This window comes from Squalius cephalus (assembly GCF_949319135.1).
Source record: "Squalius cephalus genome assembly, chromosome: 2".
In the NCBI taxonomy this organism is placed as follows: Eukaryota; Metazoa; Chordata; class Actinopteri; order Cypriniformes; family Leuciscidae; genus Squalius; species Squalius cephalus.
In genome coordinates, this window is record NC_137123.1 from 53506773 (window position 1) to 53523235 (window position 16463).

At 37.1% G+C, this 16463-nt stretch overlaps 2 protein-coding genes across 2 annotated transcripts; one reads left to right on the plus strand and one right to left on the minus strand.

The window, feature by feature from the left end:
- Positions 1 to 1651: 1651 nt before the first annotated feature.
- LOC307149444 (caspase-2-like) lies at positions 1652 to 16357 on the plus strand (the record flags this gene model as incomplete). Its single annotated transcript, XM_079855790.1, has 5 exons — positions 1652 to 1698; positions 13227 to 13495; positions 14407 to 14532; positions 14638 to 14747; positions 16232 to 16357. The coding sequence occupies exons 2-5, from the start codon at positions 13300 to 13302 to the stop codon at positions 16355 to 16357; spliced, it is 558 nt and encodes a 185-aa protein (XP_079711916.1). The 5' UTR covers positions 1652 to 1698; positions 13227 to 13299.
- Positions 4710 to 5925, minus strand: LOC307151126 (D(1) dopamine receptor; the record flags this gene model as incomplete). The annotated part of the gene is made up of 1 exon (XM_079858973.1): positions 4710 to 5925. The coding sequence occupies one exon, from the start codon at positions 5923 to 5925 to the stop codon at positions 4729 to 4731; it is 1197 nt and encodes a 398-aa protein (XP_079715099.1). The 3' UTR covers positions 4710 to 4728.
- Positions 16358 to 16463: the final 106 nt, after the last annotated feature.

Genomic DNA, 16463 nt, shown 5'->3' on the forward strand with positions numbered 1-16463 from the left:
TTCTTGTTACTGCATTCTCCACTAAATTTCCCAAGTAAAATGTCCTTGTAACTGTTACACTCCTCCAACAAACACATATTTTCCACTGGGGTAAACTGCACTGAGCGGTTGAATGCGCTTACTCGATCTGCCATGTTTTTTGTTTTGAAAAGTGTCTTATTTTACCCAGAATGCATTGCAGTGTAGTCCTACTTAAGATAGTCAGAGTCTTAAGTGCTTTGTGCAACGGTCTGATTTAGATGTCTATCTGAAGTCTGACTATCTACTATATCTAAGCCATAGTCAAAGTCTATCTTTGTGAAACCGGCCCTTGGTCTTAAGGGGCAATGCAAATAACATTGGTCAGAGGGGGCATCCTTGCCTTGTTCCTCTCAAGATATCAAAAGGTTGGGAGTGTTAGCCGTTTGTTGCTATAATTGCTGATGGATTATCATAAATTATTCGGACCCTATTAATAAATTTCTCATCAAAACCAAATTTATTTAGCACTCTCCATAAATAATCCCAATTTAATCTGTCAAAAGCTTTGTCTGCGTCTAAAGATAAAACTGCACAAGGGGAATTTTTATCTTTACTTTCATTAATTACAGCTACGAATGATGTGGAATAAAGCCAGATTTATCACTATGAACTACTTTGCAGATATATTTTCCAAGACGTAAAGCTAAGACCCTAGCATATATTTTTAGGTCTGAGTTTATTAAGGAAATTGGTCTAAAATTTGAGCATTTAGTACAATCCTTATCTCTTTTTTTGGGATTAAAGAGATTAGAGCCTGTATGTCCCAAATATCTAAGATTAATTCTGACGGGATCCCATCCGGCCCAGGTGATTTCCCCTTCTGTGCTGTTTTTAATGCTGCATATGCTCCTCAAGTGTTATAGGCTGACTCATTTGTTCAGATTCACTTTGTGTTAATTGTGGTCGATCAATGTCATGTATGACACTCAACTATATCTATACTAAACTTCGGTTGATATAGATCTTTAAAATGTTCTGTAAAAGTGTGGTTTATTGGTTACTAGGCCTTTTGTTGGGTCATTTCAAGTTGCATTTTCAGTTGAATTTGGAGAAACCACTTGAAACATTTGTTTGTGTTGAGCTATTGGCACGTGATGGCACATACAAGGTTTCATAATGCCCTACCATTAACAGGATCTCAGATCAAATAAATGTTTTCAGAAATAAGTTTTATTGCAACAAATTCCTTATAAAATTTAGGTCATGTGTAGGTGTGTTTTTCAATAATTCAAAATTCTCACACACACATGCATTTTAAGGGGCAAATTAGAAAATATTTAACTTGTTCTTCCACTCTCTCTTCCCTTGAAATTAGCATTTTAGTACAAATATAAAAACAGAAATAACAAACTAGAAAATGTTACATCGATGACACATACTTATAATTAATGCAAATGGACAAATGGCATTGTGATATTCTATTTTTTACTAGGAAAACTATATGTGAGGAGCTACAAAACAATTTATTTGTCTTCAGCATACTATTATTTACTATCACTCCTACTTCATTTCCATTTTAATGTTTAAAAAACACTTTAAGTTAATTAAGCGCACTTCATTGATTCCTGTGTTGTTTGTTTTCTCCTCCCTCAGTGAATGATCTCCTGACACCAGTGCGCATTAACCTCACTGACCAGTCACAGGAAACTCAGGCTAAGTGTGCAGGCTAACATTACTGTGAGTGTTTGATGACCAAGCACACAGACAGAAAGATACTCTTTCTTCTTCATTAAGTAAGCATATATGCAATGGCCCCAAAGTATTTGAAAACTAAAGCCACACTTGCTTATAAAATCAAGTGGCATCTGCAAACAAATGATGCCTGTGCTTCTTTTGAAACAAACCACTTTTCTTAGCCATTTTTGCAATTACTTTAACCAGTTGGTCTCAGAAGAGTGATTTATAGTGATATATGAAGTCAGTTCTCCTCAAGTTCACACAGGTCTCCCATCTGAGTAACCACAGGTGTAGGCTAGCTCATCACATTAACTATGTACATGATCCTCTAACGTTTGATATCCAGAAAGTGTCAAAATACATTGAGTCTTAATTTTGATCAGTATATCTGTTGTTTTATTATATAAAACATATTAAAATGCTTTAACCTCACAAATTGTAGTTGTGCTTTCTTTCAAATAAACTAGTTGGTTAGATTTTTTTTGTTATCAATTGCAATGACATATTTAAGTGTGACTTAAAGGAGACCTATAGATTCTATAGGTTTGTTTTTACAATGTGTTTTGGGGTCTATTAGAATAGGTTTACATGCTTGAATGTTCAAAAAATACATTATTTTCACATATTTTACATTATTGCACCACCTCGCTTCCCTGTCTGTCAGTAATGCTCTGTTTAGTTAAGCCCCTCCTTTCAAAAATCACAATGTCCTCTGATTGGTCGGCTGGATCAGTGTGTTTTGAATGGTCAACCCCTTACCATTTCAACACAAATATACTGATGCAACTCAACCAGTCCTCTTTCATATGCAATTATTCAAATAAGGGATATTGTGGCGTGTAAGTTCCGGGAAGAAAACTCAAGACTACAATCAAGGTGTTTCAGCGAGTTCAGAAACATTGCTTACGGATATTGAGTATATTCAGTCCCTTTGGAGTGGGTTTTGAAACTTTGCAGACCTTTTTCATGCTCAAACAGCCACATTACACACTAAAGAAAGTTGAACGTAAAAAGTGCATAATAGGACCCCTTTAATTTTCCAAACATTTTGTGACCTATAAGGATTTTAATTGTTACATTTTTACTCCCCAGCCACTGAAAAAATGAAGACCAAGATCTGAGTTTAAGTAAAAAGCAGCATGCGCTTGTTCTTAGCAGCTCTGTCATGGCTCTTTTTAACAATTTCAATAGACAAGCATCCCTGTGGATTCCAAAATTAAAGCAACCCTCAGGGGCCGGATGTGCTTCAAGAATGAAGACATCAAGGACAGTCATAAGATGTATTTTTAACTGCAGGGGCCATCAATTTTAAACATTCGTGCATTCAGCAACAAATCTGAGCAGTGATTTTACCCACAAATGCATTTACACAGAGTTTGCATCATAATCTAAACATAACAGTCATGTTATAGTAGTTTAACATTTTAAAATCAATTCTCGTTTTTCAGTTTGTGGTTATTAAGGGATTAGGGATTGCCTTTCCATGTTTTATTCATTGCTGTGAGCCAACTGAAACCTCTCATTGTGAATTAATTACATACGTAACATGCCTGCCTGTCGCAAATGGACTCATGCCCAATGTGTCCTTAAAAGGGTCAGGAAATGTTGCTTTGTGCAACCTATACAGGAAACCCCATATTAAATGACTTTTGGTGCTTCCAATTAATTTAATTGAACACAAATCAAGAAGAATCATGAAAAGTATGTTCCTTAGAAGGAAAAATATGTCCAACCTAATTCCAAAGTCAAGACAATCAACCTAATTAACAGAATAAACCTGATTATTATAATTATGCACAGTTTTGACCCTATAAAATGCCATGTTCTTGCAGATCCTGCAAGCATCAACATGCTCAATGCACTTTCAAAGCATATCTATAGTCCGAAAGCCCTTTTGCACAGTGAAATGTAACATTCCTTGAGTGGAGATTGCAGGCAACTAATTATTTATGAGAGGAAGTAACTGTGTGCACTCGTGCCTAATGGAAAACGATACTTGGGACTCGTCAAGCTCTTTGGCATTCGGTCTATTAAAACCTCAGACCTCTTTCTGTGGCCACAGATGCGATAACCTGACCCGTGTGGTCATTTTTAAATATGTGCAAATCAGTAAAACAAAAAAGTAGACTATGGGGAGACACAGGAAGTTGTTACAAGGGGAACTTGAAGGGTTTGATGTAGAAATCCAAATGGTTTCAGACACCTACAGTAGTTAAAAACTGTCAATATAGAATCACACTTGGATTATGCTAAGGGTCAATTGAAGGCAGATTTGAACTAAATTGAACTTAATCTGCATTTTAAAGACATATATAATATATATATATATAGTTTGGGGACATTTAGTTTCAAGAGGAAATTCTAAACCATTCTTTTGATTTTCTTTTAACCATGCTGAGGAAAAAAAAAATAGTTATACAACTTAAAGGGACAGTTAACCAAAAAATTCAGTCATCATATACTCCCCCCATGTCATATGTATACTTAAATTTTTCTTCAGAATACAAAATAATAAAGAATGTTCCATTGACTTCCATTGTGTAGGCATTAATCAAAATATTTTCTTTGATGTTTCACAGAAGTAAGTAAATTGTCAAAATTTAGGTCACAGTTGATAGGTGATCTGTCCCTTTAAGTTCTTCATTTATTGTTGCTGAAATTTCAAAAGTTGTTTGGGGCAAGTTGTCCCATACAAACAATTAATCTGAATACCTGTTATCCAAAAAAAATGTTTTATTGTTCTGTATGTTTACATGCATGTTGGATGAATTATTTTTACTAAATTACTAAAAAGGTAGTCCTTTTAGTTTAAATATAATATGATGAAAATGGCATTTTTTCTTTAAGATTAAAATAGCATTCCCTTCAAATCATTCAATATATAGCAGGTTTCAGTGTGACAACATATCCTGTTAGAAACAATGTGTTGATGGAACTATATCTTGTTTACTGGACATAAAAAAAAACAGAAAAATACAACCTGATATATTCAGGGTTAAAACTTCCCCCGGTCTCCCCTACACCTAAAAGTCATTTATTCTGACATGCATCTTCTGAGTTGATATGCTTAACGTCGCTCTCATCTCCAAGCATATGTAGCTCCACCAAAGGACGTTGCATTTCGTTGCCCACCCTGTGCAAACTAACATAACCGACCTCCATAGTGTTAACAGAGCTGCCCTGATTATAAGTGGACACTGGATCCTTGCTCTGAATAGCAAGAGGTGTTCTGGTGCACAGGCCATGGCAGCACAGAAGTCGAGCAAAAGCATCTCTGAAATCAGAGTTGAAAGCATAGATGATCGGGTTTAGCGACGAGTTGCACCAGCCGAACCACACGAACACGTTAAAAGTTGCTTCACTGACACAATTTGGCTTGTGGCAGAAAGGAACCGCACAGTTCAGGACGAAGAACGGGAACCAGCAGCACACAAACACCCCCATAATCACGGACAGAGTTTTAAAGAGTTTGGTTTCTCTTATGGCGCGGTGTTGGAGAGGACAGGTGCGCGCACCAGCCCTGCAGCTCTGCGCGCGCTCTGCTGCGCGCTCCAGCGAAGAGATGCTCTTGATTTGAACCTGAGCAATGCGGTAGATGCGCGTGTATGTGACCAACATCACCGCTACGGGAATGTAAAAACTTATTAGGGAAGATGATATGGCATAAGTTCTACTCAGACTCGAATCACACATTTCCTTAGTGGTCCAGTTGCTTGTGTTGACCGTGCCCAGATCTGCGCGGTGCCAGTTCAGCTGCACGGGCACGAATGATATGGCCACTGATACGATCCACGTTACGCTGACCATAACGAGGGCGACTTTACGGTTCATCTTCCTCTCGTACTGAAACGGGTCTGAAATAGCCCAGTATCGATCCAAGCTGATCACGCACAGGTTGAGGATCGAGGCTGTGGAGCACATAATGTCAAAAGCCACCCAGCACTCACAGAAAGAGCCAAACGCCCAGTGTCCCGTCACCTCCGTGGCCGCTTTCCACGGCATCACGAGAACAGCCACCAGCAGGTCGGACATTGCCAGAGACACGATAAAGACGTTGGTAACTTTTCCTCTCAAGTGACGGAAGCGCAGAACCGCAGCACAAACCGTGAAATTCCCCAAAAGCGTCCACAGCACGAGGAGAGAAAGAGCGAACCCCAGGAAAATGCGACCCGCTGGCTCTCCATGAGCGCTCCATGAAGGCTTTAGGGATGAGGTAAAGTTGTACATGTCTTTAAGTGTCATAAACAAAACAAAAACATAAATATGTTCCGCGTGGTGGATACCGCATGTTCCCCGCAAAACAATCCCATTTACTCGAGCATTTTGACCTGATTTTATAGTTGACCTTATTAAGACCCTCGCTGAAACGTTGACGACTGAGCGACAATCTAAAGTGTCTCGTGTCAGGTTCCTTCTAGAGCAAGTCACACTGGCGTGACGCCCTCTTTTGCCCATTTTACAATTTTTTTCAAATAATGGTGTACAACTATAGACATTGCACTCACTGGTAGAAACACGGTTGTACTGTATAGCATGTATATAGTATAACACTTATATTTGTGTATCACTTGTACTATTTAAATAGAGCACCCCATCCCTTAGACATAAAAATTAGTAGCCTATATGATGAACATGGGATTGATATACCCTGAGCCATAAATTACATGCCTGATATTTATGCTATAGCCTACCATCAGTTACATGTGTATTGTTGCTGTCAATGAGTGAAGGGAAGCCCAGAGTGTAGTCATGCAACTATTGTTTACAAATCCAACACACTTAAAAAAAAAAAAAAAAAAAAAAAAAAGAAAAAAGCCATATATATATAATATATATATGGCTATCTCAGTAACAGTCATTAAAGTATATTACACGTGTCATTCACACTTATTCTATTTTTTCGATATTTAGTGCAGGGCTGATGATGATTGCTGGATGTGCTTTTGACATTGAATACATGTATGTCTCTCTTTATGTAAACCCCTAAGGCTTCAAGTTATTATAAGAGGCAGATAGAGGGGTAAAAACCATATGGTCTTTTCAGAGAATGTGGGCCATCATGTACTTGATGCAGTAAAATGATCCTGCATCCTAATTAGAAAAACGCCTTTATTAACACATTATGATACATTTATTTTATATGTTACAAACCCAAAGACACACACATATACACACATAGATATATGTATGTATGTGTGTGTGTGTGTGTATGAATATATGTATTAGTATTACACTTATGCAACTTTTACATATATTCATACACACACATACTGTATATACACACATAGATATATGTATGTGTGTGTGTGTGTGTATGAATATATGTAAAAGTTGCATAAGTGTAATACTAATAAGAATGAACTCAAATTAAATATGTGTAATAAATAAAATAAATTGGACAGTCATTGCTGTTTTCTTTTAAAAAAGTAAATTATACATAAATTTATTCTCCAGCTTGTCCTCTATGATACATTTTAATCTATGTTACCTGCAGTAACATAATAAAATAGGGACTGTCACAATAATATTCATTTACATTTAGTGAACAAACTTATAGAAATAAAAATCATTAAGTCAAAGGGCTACCTTTCACAATTATGGTGTCACATTCACCAGTGTCAAATTGCATCAGCCAAAATTATTTTATCATTAAATGGAACAGTATTTACCTTAAATTCAAGACCATTTATATGCTCCAACAATGCAGACGCAGTGAGTATATACAATCAAGCTTAAATTCACCCTCTGCTAGAACATTTTTCAGGGAAACTATAATAATTACCTTTTGGTTATATTGCAAACGTCTCAGAAAAGTTAAGTTTCATCATTTGTTTGACATCATTTCTGCAATGAAATTTGTCCATATTTAACTGTGATTTATAAAGGCTCTTTGTCAAATGTCATTGCTTTAACTCAATTAACTGAACTAAAATTCCAAATAAACTCCAAATGAGAATTGAAGATAATTTTCCTTTAGTCCCCACTGTAAATCCATAATCCAAACAATTACCTTATCACATAATCTGTTATCGTATAATATGTATATAAAAAAACGTACAGCATTATTCATACACATTATAGGTAAATGAGCTTCCTGAGGGTGGACTCCACCAGGGCAACCACTACAAAAGCATCTCGGTTATTCCTTTGGAAATCCTTCTTGACCTGTGGGAATTCATAAGTATTTATTTAATTAATATGAACTGTTTTAATAAATAGTGATACAGATATATTCAGTTTCTTCAAGATATGGTAACTTTTAAAATTACAGAACTTTAATTTACATTTAGCCATGCAGTTTTTATAAATATAGGTTTTTATATACAAATTGATGTTTGTAGAGCACATTTATAAAAGGGTTTTGTTTAAGTAAGAGATAAGGAATGTCATATGACATTATTGCACCTCCAAAAACAAGTCATCAAGATGATTCCCTCTGTTGCGTGGCCACTCGTCCAGAAAAACCGTACCAATGGACTTGTGTAAAAACCCCCCATTTTTTGAGCAGAATGTTACATAGCCTGTAAACAAATTTTGCCCAAGAAATATGTGTCATCTGTCCACAAATACATATAATTCAGTTAATCGCAAGATGGGTAAAGTTGAGGATTAAGTGGTAAAGCTACCTAACATTGCAGGATAGACAGTAAACATATCATTAATGACAGGAGGAGCATAATTAGTCCTGGTCTGCATTATTTTCATATTAATGTCTGTTCGCTGTGGAGAGTAACGGTGCACTCCTTCGTCACGAACATCTGAGAGGGATACATGGACAGCAAATGTTTTAAGCAAGTGATATAATATTAGTATACATTATTTGTATTATCATGATGGTTTTTTTTTTACTTTTGACTTTGAAGTGAAGCACATGAAAACAACACTAGCCTATAAATGAAAATTGTATTTTCTAAATTATGTTGTTCTAAATGATGTTACCTCCTCGGCAAGCATCCAGAATGAAGATCTTTGGTATTCCCTTGAGTCTGGGGCAGTTGTCGTCACTAAAAGGCTCAATGATTTCCCTCACTTTAATCCGATTGGTATCTGCACCCATTAATTCATCCACACTCCCATGACAGGAGACGGACACCAGGATGCAGCTAATGTGTTGCTGATCTCTCATTATGTTATTTTGGAAGCGTTGAATATTTTCTCTCATTTGCTATTGAAACATAAAATATTCACAAAATCATCAGCCAATCAAAGGTTTTGATGATGATATGATTAGCCTCACAGGCTTTATATTGCAATTCCATTCATGGTATCTTAAAGGAAAAATGAGCAGACCATTGCCGAGGGATTTGGTATGATGTTGGTACCATATCCTCCGAATCCAAATTGGCAGAAAAAGCGTCTCATGATTTGCATGTCACTTTCCCCTCCTTCATCAGCTGTCACGGCACACAGCATCAGTGCCTTCTTCGCACCACTCATGTCATACTTTGTAGACCTCTACACCAATGCAATCCAAAATAATAAATTAGCCATGGATTATAAATATTAACAATCTTAGACAGATGTGCAGCATGAATAAAGATCGAAGATTGGTCTATTGTTGATTTCTTCATAACCTGTTTCATAGCTTTCTTAACAGCTCTCTTAAGTTACATATGTGTGTGAGGCAAAAGGTTTCTTCTTATCACCATTGGAATCTCAATGATAAGGCTATAGTTCGGAACTTTGGGTGTGTGGTGAAATGAAATTATTTAATTAATAAATCTCTCCATTTTAGGCAGTGCTTGAAGTGGGGGAAAAAAGGTGCCGGTACTCTCTTGCATTGGCAAGTGATCATGACATTTGAGATTACTAGTGATAAACAAAACTTGGAGATAGCCTATTGCTGGTACAACAACAATTTATTGTTATTTATTAACAACATAAATGTATTTAAACAAGTCGTGTGTGTGTGCGTGCCTGAGTGTGAAAACGGAACTACTCCAAGTCTGCAAGTCTGCAAGTCCAAAAATACCTTTATGGTGAGATTACTACATTTTATTTAATTAAATACATTTATAGTGAGATTATTATATTTTCATGTCATATTCTTTGTTAATTTTGACCACGAACCATTCGCAGTGACTTTAATTAAGCGCGTGCAGCACAACGAAAATAGACTCGGTGTCACGGTGTGGAAGAGATCGTTGCACTGCTGTATATGCACCGCTCCTGGAACGCATTGCCGGACCGCATCCGCGTGCAGTGTGAAAGCTCTATGGGTGTGTGGGAAAAAAGGCACCGCATACGCACTGCAAACGGAGAGTAGGCTATAGGGGAGAGTGGGGTGATTTGTGCCAGGGGGGGAAGTAGTTCCACCCCTTGTTCTGGAAAACCATAGAATAATTTGGTCATGTGACCACATAATTTTGAAAAGCAATCAATTTTACTCATCCTCCAAAGAAGAGAGATACATGGCATGAGAGTTAAGCAAATTTTAGTGCAAAAAACTGTTTTTTCCCTTTCAAAGTAAATTTTCTATGATTAAGGTTTTTTGATTGTAGTGTCTGGACAATTATAGACAAGTTTGAAAACATTTCACACATGTTTTAGTGCTTTAGTAGGCTACACAATGAGTCTATACAGTTAGCATGATGTTAGCTCTTAACTGCTGGATCATGCTAATTATTCAAACTTTTGGGTCTGGGGTGATTTGTGCCAAAGGGCATGGGGTAAGTTGTGCCAGATCCAGACCACCTAGAGACCTACATACTCACAGGGGATAATCTTGAGAAGTGAGGAGATGGGCTGGCCTCATCAGTGTTTGACTTAGGCCTACCTGTTATTTGTTTAATTTAGGTAACACTGATTTCAGTTTTGAGTTTGTTAATAAAGAGAAGTTTTATTCAGTTTTTAAGAGGCTAAGTCACAATAGGATGTTTAGAAATTAGCCTAGTAACTTTATTCTTATGTTACATAATTGACAGACAGTGCTATGTCAACAGGCATCTATTGCCAAAGCCTTTTTTGCCTGAAATGATTCACAAATATCATATATTGTGTTGCTATGGTGCTCTAAATGGTTGCTAGGGCGTAGCTTGATAGCTTCACAATGATCCTGAGAGACTGATTGGTCGTCTGAGTAAAATGAGCCCGCCCCCTTGTCTCTGTGACACTGTGATCCAGAGTTGTGTTCAATACAAAATCCCTATGCAATTGACCATAGTAGGAAAAACGCATGCTATGGTATTCCAGGGTGACAATATCTAAATAAACCTTAAATTAGTAATTTTGTATTGAATTTGTCTTGCTTTCATATAGCATACGGTTCATAACATTAAAATGTTCTGTTTTACTTCAGAAAGCACTGGCACAATTTACCCCAACATATTTCCCCAAAAGGCACAACTTACCCCGCACCAGGGGCAAGTTGTGCCATGAGACCACTTTTTTCCCAAAAGCTATATTTCTGAAACTATTTATTTCAGATCCAAAGTTATTATTCTCAGGGATGCACAACATCCTGAAATACATGTACATCCTTAAGTTGAAGGCATTACTGTCATGGCCTCACTTTAAAGTCACTTTGAGTAAAAACTGGCACAACTCACCCCACTCTCCCCTACTGTATGTGAAATGGGCGTGACACTGACGCTTTTTCTGTTAGTGGTAGAGTACCGGCTACATGCGAGAAGTAGCGGTACGCAAGAAAAAGTGCAGGTACGCTTTGGAGTAAAATGCAGAAGTGCTGGTACTGCGTACCGGTGAGTAGGCTACCGCCCCACTTCGAGCACTGATTTTAGGCGAAGAAGCATAAATGTAAGATTTCCTTTTTTTTTTTTTTTTTTTTTTTAAGTTTATGCAGTAAAGATGCAGGGTTAATTTTTTACAAAGAAAGCATTATAAGATATTTAATCTCAACCATTGTTACCATGGTTCTGTCGTGTAGCTAGCTACTGTATACCTTATAAAATTTGGGATCACATCATGTAATTTATTTCATGTCGCTACTCCGAAAAAGTATAACAAAATACTTATAGCCTAACGTTACCTGTGCACTTAAAGTGAAATAGAAAGAAAAAAAGGTCATATCAGACCTGGTCCTGGAGATGGTTCCTGGCCATCTTTCTATATGGCGAATTTTTCCAAGGGTTCGAGCTCAGCATTACCCCCTTTTTTTAACGCTTGCCAGATAATTATTTTCCTTAGTGCTGTTACGTTTGGCAGCGAGTCTCCAATGCATGTAATGGGAGCGCAGCGCAATTTCCTATAAAGCCGTTGGCTATTATTGTTTTCAGAAAAATCACGTGATTGATGACAAACAAAGACAAATTACTTTGTTTAGCTTTGCGTGTTTGAACCTCGTAGCCTATATGTTACTGTAGGTTACGATGTTTGGATAATAGCCTATTTATGAAAAAAATGTTAATAATTTTTTTGTTTGAAATGCCCATAGTTTGCCATATGTTGTCAAAAAGGAAGAAATGCTTATGTTGTCCTTGAGGTGGGTTTTGACCTTGCTTTGACTTGTCTCCTGTTCGTTCCCATGGGAACGGACTCATTCCAGAGGACAGCGCTTCTATATTATTTTATTTAAACTTTATTTTAACAGGGAACCAGACTGAGGTATAACTTTTCAAAACGTACTAGGTGTATTTTAGACATTTTCTTCCCTCTTTTTTTGCATTTTTTATTTCTTCATCTATTGTTTATAATAGTTACATCTTGTATTGTTACATCTATTGTTATGATATATATATATATATATATATATATATGTATATATATAACTTTTTTTTTTTTCAAGGGTGTATTTATATTTTGTAGGTTGTAAAAAGGGCGTGGTCTTAGATGGAGCCACCCACACAAGGTCAGTTTACTATATAATTATTTCCCAGATGCTTTGTCATACTTTGCTCACAGTAATCACTGAGGGGACAGCGAAACATGAGCTTGGCAAGTGTGAGAATTATTCTTTAATGTGCATTGTCTGTATTCCTTTTTAGATATGTTTTTAAGAACTGTTAATAGAATAATAACTGTTTATCAACTGTTTATATTTTTTATATAAGTTAGTAACGTTAATGTGCCTTCATGTTATTAATGACTGGCTGTCTTGCAGTATGACAGGTATGATGTTCAGTGGCGACGTACCGCACTGATCATCTGTGATCTGCAAAGACCAGGAGCCTGGCGTGACATGATGACAATGTTTGAGTTTTTTGAGCGCAATGGCTTTGAGTGCAAATCTGAGGGCAGGCCCACATCTCAGGTAACTGACACTGCAATCAGTTTAAAATAATATTACCAAGTTTATATCATTTTTTTCTGGATGTGGTTAAATATAAACATACATAAGGGGTGTCTAGTCCTGTTCCTGGAGAACTAGGGTGAACTCCAGACCACTTTTTTGGACCCTTGAAGGGCAATTCAGAACGACCAACGAAACCTTTCTTTCCATTCACGTGAATGCTTCACTTAAATGTCTTGTCGGGATGTTTGATCACAGACTACTCTAAACTGTTTATGGATGTTCAGGTCCATTTACTAATTTTTTTTTTTTTAATTTCTTTCTGAATTTTTGTTTTTAGAGGCTGAAGGCTACTTTGAGAGAGTTCAGAGCCAGTCTTTAATGGTTATGTGAGCTGCTTCATTCTGGTGATCATGGCTCACGGTGTCCAGGGCCGCATTGTCCTTCCTGTCTACAAAGAAGATTACTATGACTATGCTGACTATGCCAGAGAGTGCAAAAACCCACCAAAGATGGAACTGGCTGAAATCTTTCAAATGTTTGACAATCGTCAATGCCCAGCAATGAGAGAGAAGCCTAAGCTTTTCATTGTGCAAGCCTGTCGAGGAGGTACAATCCGTGTGTAATTGCATTTTTGTGTCCATTTAGCCTATATATATATGTACACCGATGAGCCATTAAGTTATGATTAATACCCTGTAGCTCACAAAACAGCGGCTATGTGGCGGGGCATTGATTTGACAAAGTGGCGATCGGTCTCCAGGGGTATCTGGTACCATAATGTCAACAGGTCCTCCAGTTCCTGTATAATACGGGGTGGTGGTGATGTAGTCAACCTGCTTTTCAAACCACAAATGTAAAATTAGGTTTATGTCAGGTGAATTTGGAGGCCAAGGCATTAACAGTGGTTCCTCAAACCACTCCTTGACAATTCTGGCAGTGTGGCATGCCGCATTATCCTGTTGGAAATGGCCATCTCCGGCAGGGAACACAGTTGCCATGAATGGGTGCACTTGGTCTGCAACGATGTTCAGATACCTGACAGCTGTCAGGGATTGTGTTATTTGGAAGAAAACAATGCCCATGGCACAACACCTCCGCCGCCAGCCTGTGTCAGCCCAACAGTGCATCCAGGTGCCATAGCCTCGGTGTATCCGCACTTGACCGTCGACGATCTTGATAATCTTGGGCCCATTTCATGTGTTGGTGTAGACTCCCATCCCCTCTGGCATCAATGAGCTGCGTACTACACGACTGGACGACGGTTTGTCGTTTGGCCATCCGTGCACCACTTTTGATACATAATCACTACAGTGGCACGTGAACAACCCACAAGGCGTGCCGTTTCTGTGATCGAAGTTCTGGCGCCGTTCGTTTGCCAAGCGTGCTGATTGCTCTAGGCTGAGGGTTGTCATAATACTCATTGGTGTGTGTATATATATATATAGCCTATTATGTAATTCAATAATTAATCTTTGTCTTGTATCTCTATATTGCATTCTTTTGTTTATCTGCTTCAGATCAATGTCATTCAATGGGATATCCATCACTTCTGTGTGATTCTAGTGGATATCCTTCTCCAGTCCACGCACACGCACTACTACCCACGATGTCTGATTATATGATAGTATATGCAGCCCAGCCAGGTACTCTTTGCCTTTATGAAGAATATTTAATCTGGTTACATCTTAAAGTGGAGACTATCATAACAAATATTTTCAAAATCACTTCACACTCTCTGTTCTCCACAGGGAAGGTTGCTTTCAGACACCCAGATCATGGCTCTCCACTGTTCACAGTACTGCTGGATGTTGTAGAGGATTTAGGGAAAACTAAACATATGCGTGAGATTTTCATAAAGGTAAAAAATTCATACCGACATGTTTTGATAAAAGTTTTATTCTACTTAATACAAATAAAATGATTTTGGTCAGTGATGAATGGTGAGATTCAGTTTTACTTAAAGGGATTCTCCACCCGAAATGAAAATTCTCTCATCATTTGCTCACCCTCACCTTCAACATAAATTTTTAGAAAAATAATCCATCTCTGTAAGTCCATATAACGTAAGTATGTGTGATCCCCAAAGTTTTGCTTCAGAAGACACTGATTCATAAACTGGGGTCATATGGATTACCATCATGTTCACTTTATGTGGTTTAAAGGAGTAGTTTTAAAATGAAAATTCTGTCATCATTTACTCACCCTCATGTTGTTTCAAACCTGTATGAATTTCTTTCTTCTGCTGAACAGAAAATAAGATATTTAGAAGATTATCAGTAACCAAACAGTTTTTGGGTCCCATTGACTTCCATAGTAGGAAAAAAATATACTATGGAAGTCAATGGGACCCAAAAACTGTCTGGTTACTGATAATCTTCTAAATATCTTCCTTTCTGTTCAGCAGAAGAAAGAAATTCATACAGGTTTGAAACAACATGAGGGTGAGTATATGACAGAATTTTCATTTTAAAAGTGAACTTCTCCTTTAAGTGATGATCAATTTCAGATTTGTATTTTTAGTAGTTATAATAATTACACTTATGAACTGATTGTTACTCTGGGGATAGAATTGTTGCATTATTCCAAATAAATAGATTGAGATTCAAATATAAATGTAAAGAGATTCAGAAAAATTAATCAAATTCACAAGTGAAAAGATGAAAAAAAATGAGCTGTTCCGCTGGGTCCTAAAGTAATTTCTTTTCAGTATGCATTCAGAAACACATGTAGGCATTATACAATCATTTTTGGTAATGTTTTAGCATTTTGAATTTTTTAGCAGTTTGAATTTTGAGCATGTTTAGGTTTTTACTTTTACATGTGTACTGAAGCATTCCTCGCATTTTATTCATTCCTAAGGGGGTCAAATTGACCCACGAGGGAAGGATGTGTTACTTATTTAAATTTCAACCACAAAACTGCTCGGATCCATTACATTTTTAGTGTGTATTTGTGGTTCAAGTGCAACAAAAGTCCTAGGGTCTTGGACCCCTCTGATGAACACTCAATTTTTAAAATTTTAATTTGTTTTGGGTCAAAATGACCCAAGGGAAGGATAAGGGTATCATCCTGTCTACATGGATGCGACATGATGATTCACAGACAGTAAACGGATGCCCATTCTACTTCTGAAGTAGCATACTACACAAATGATTTGCACATTCGCTTTGACGTTTTAAAATCTCATTTTATTTATTTGTGAATTTGATTAAAAAAAATGTATCTCTTTAAATTTATTTGTGAATCTCAATCTATTTATTTGGAATAATGCAACAATCCCCATAGTAACTCCATAATGAACAGCTAAAGTGAAAGGAACCCTTTGCTCGTGTTTTCTTTCAGGTAACTTACATACTGAAAGAGAGGTCTAGGAGAGACTGGGCTCTAGTGGGAGAACTGAATCCTCCAGACAACTCACTCCATGTAGAAGATGGCCTCTCTAAAAAGTGGTACCTGTTCCACATCTAATGATATTGTGAAACCGAAGGGTCAAGACATGAATGTGTTTTTCTTCCTCAATTTGTCTTTTTAGTGAGTAGTGTATTTAAAAGTTGATCATTTATGCATTTATGAT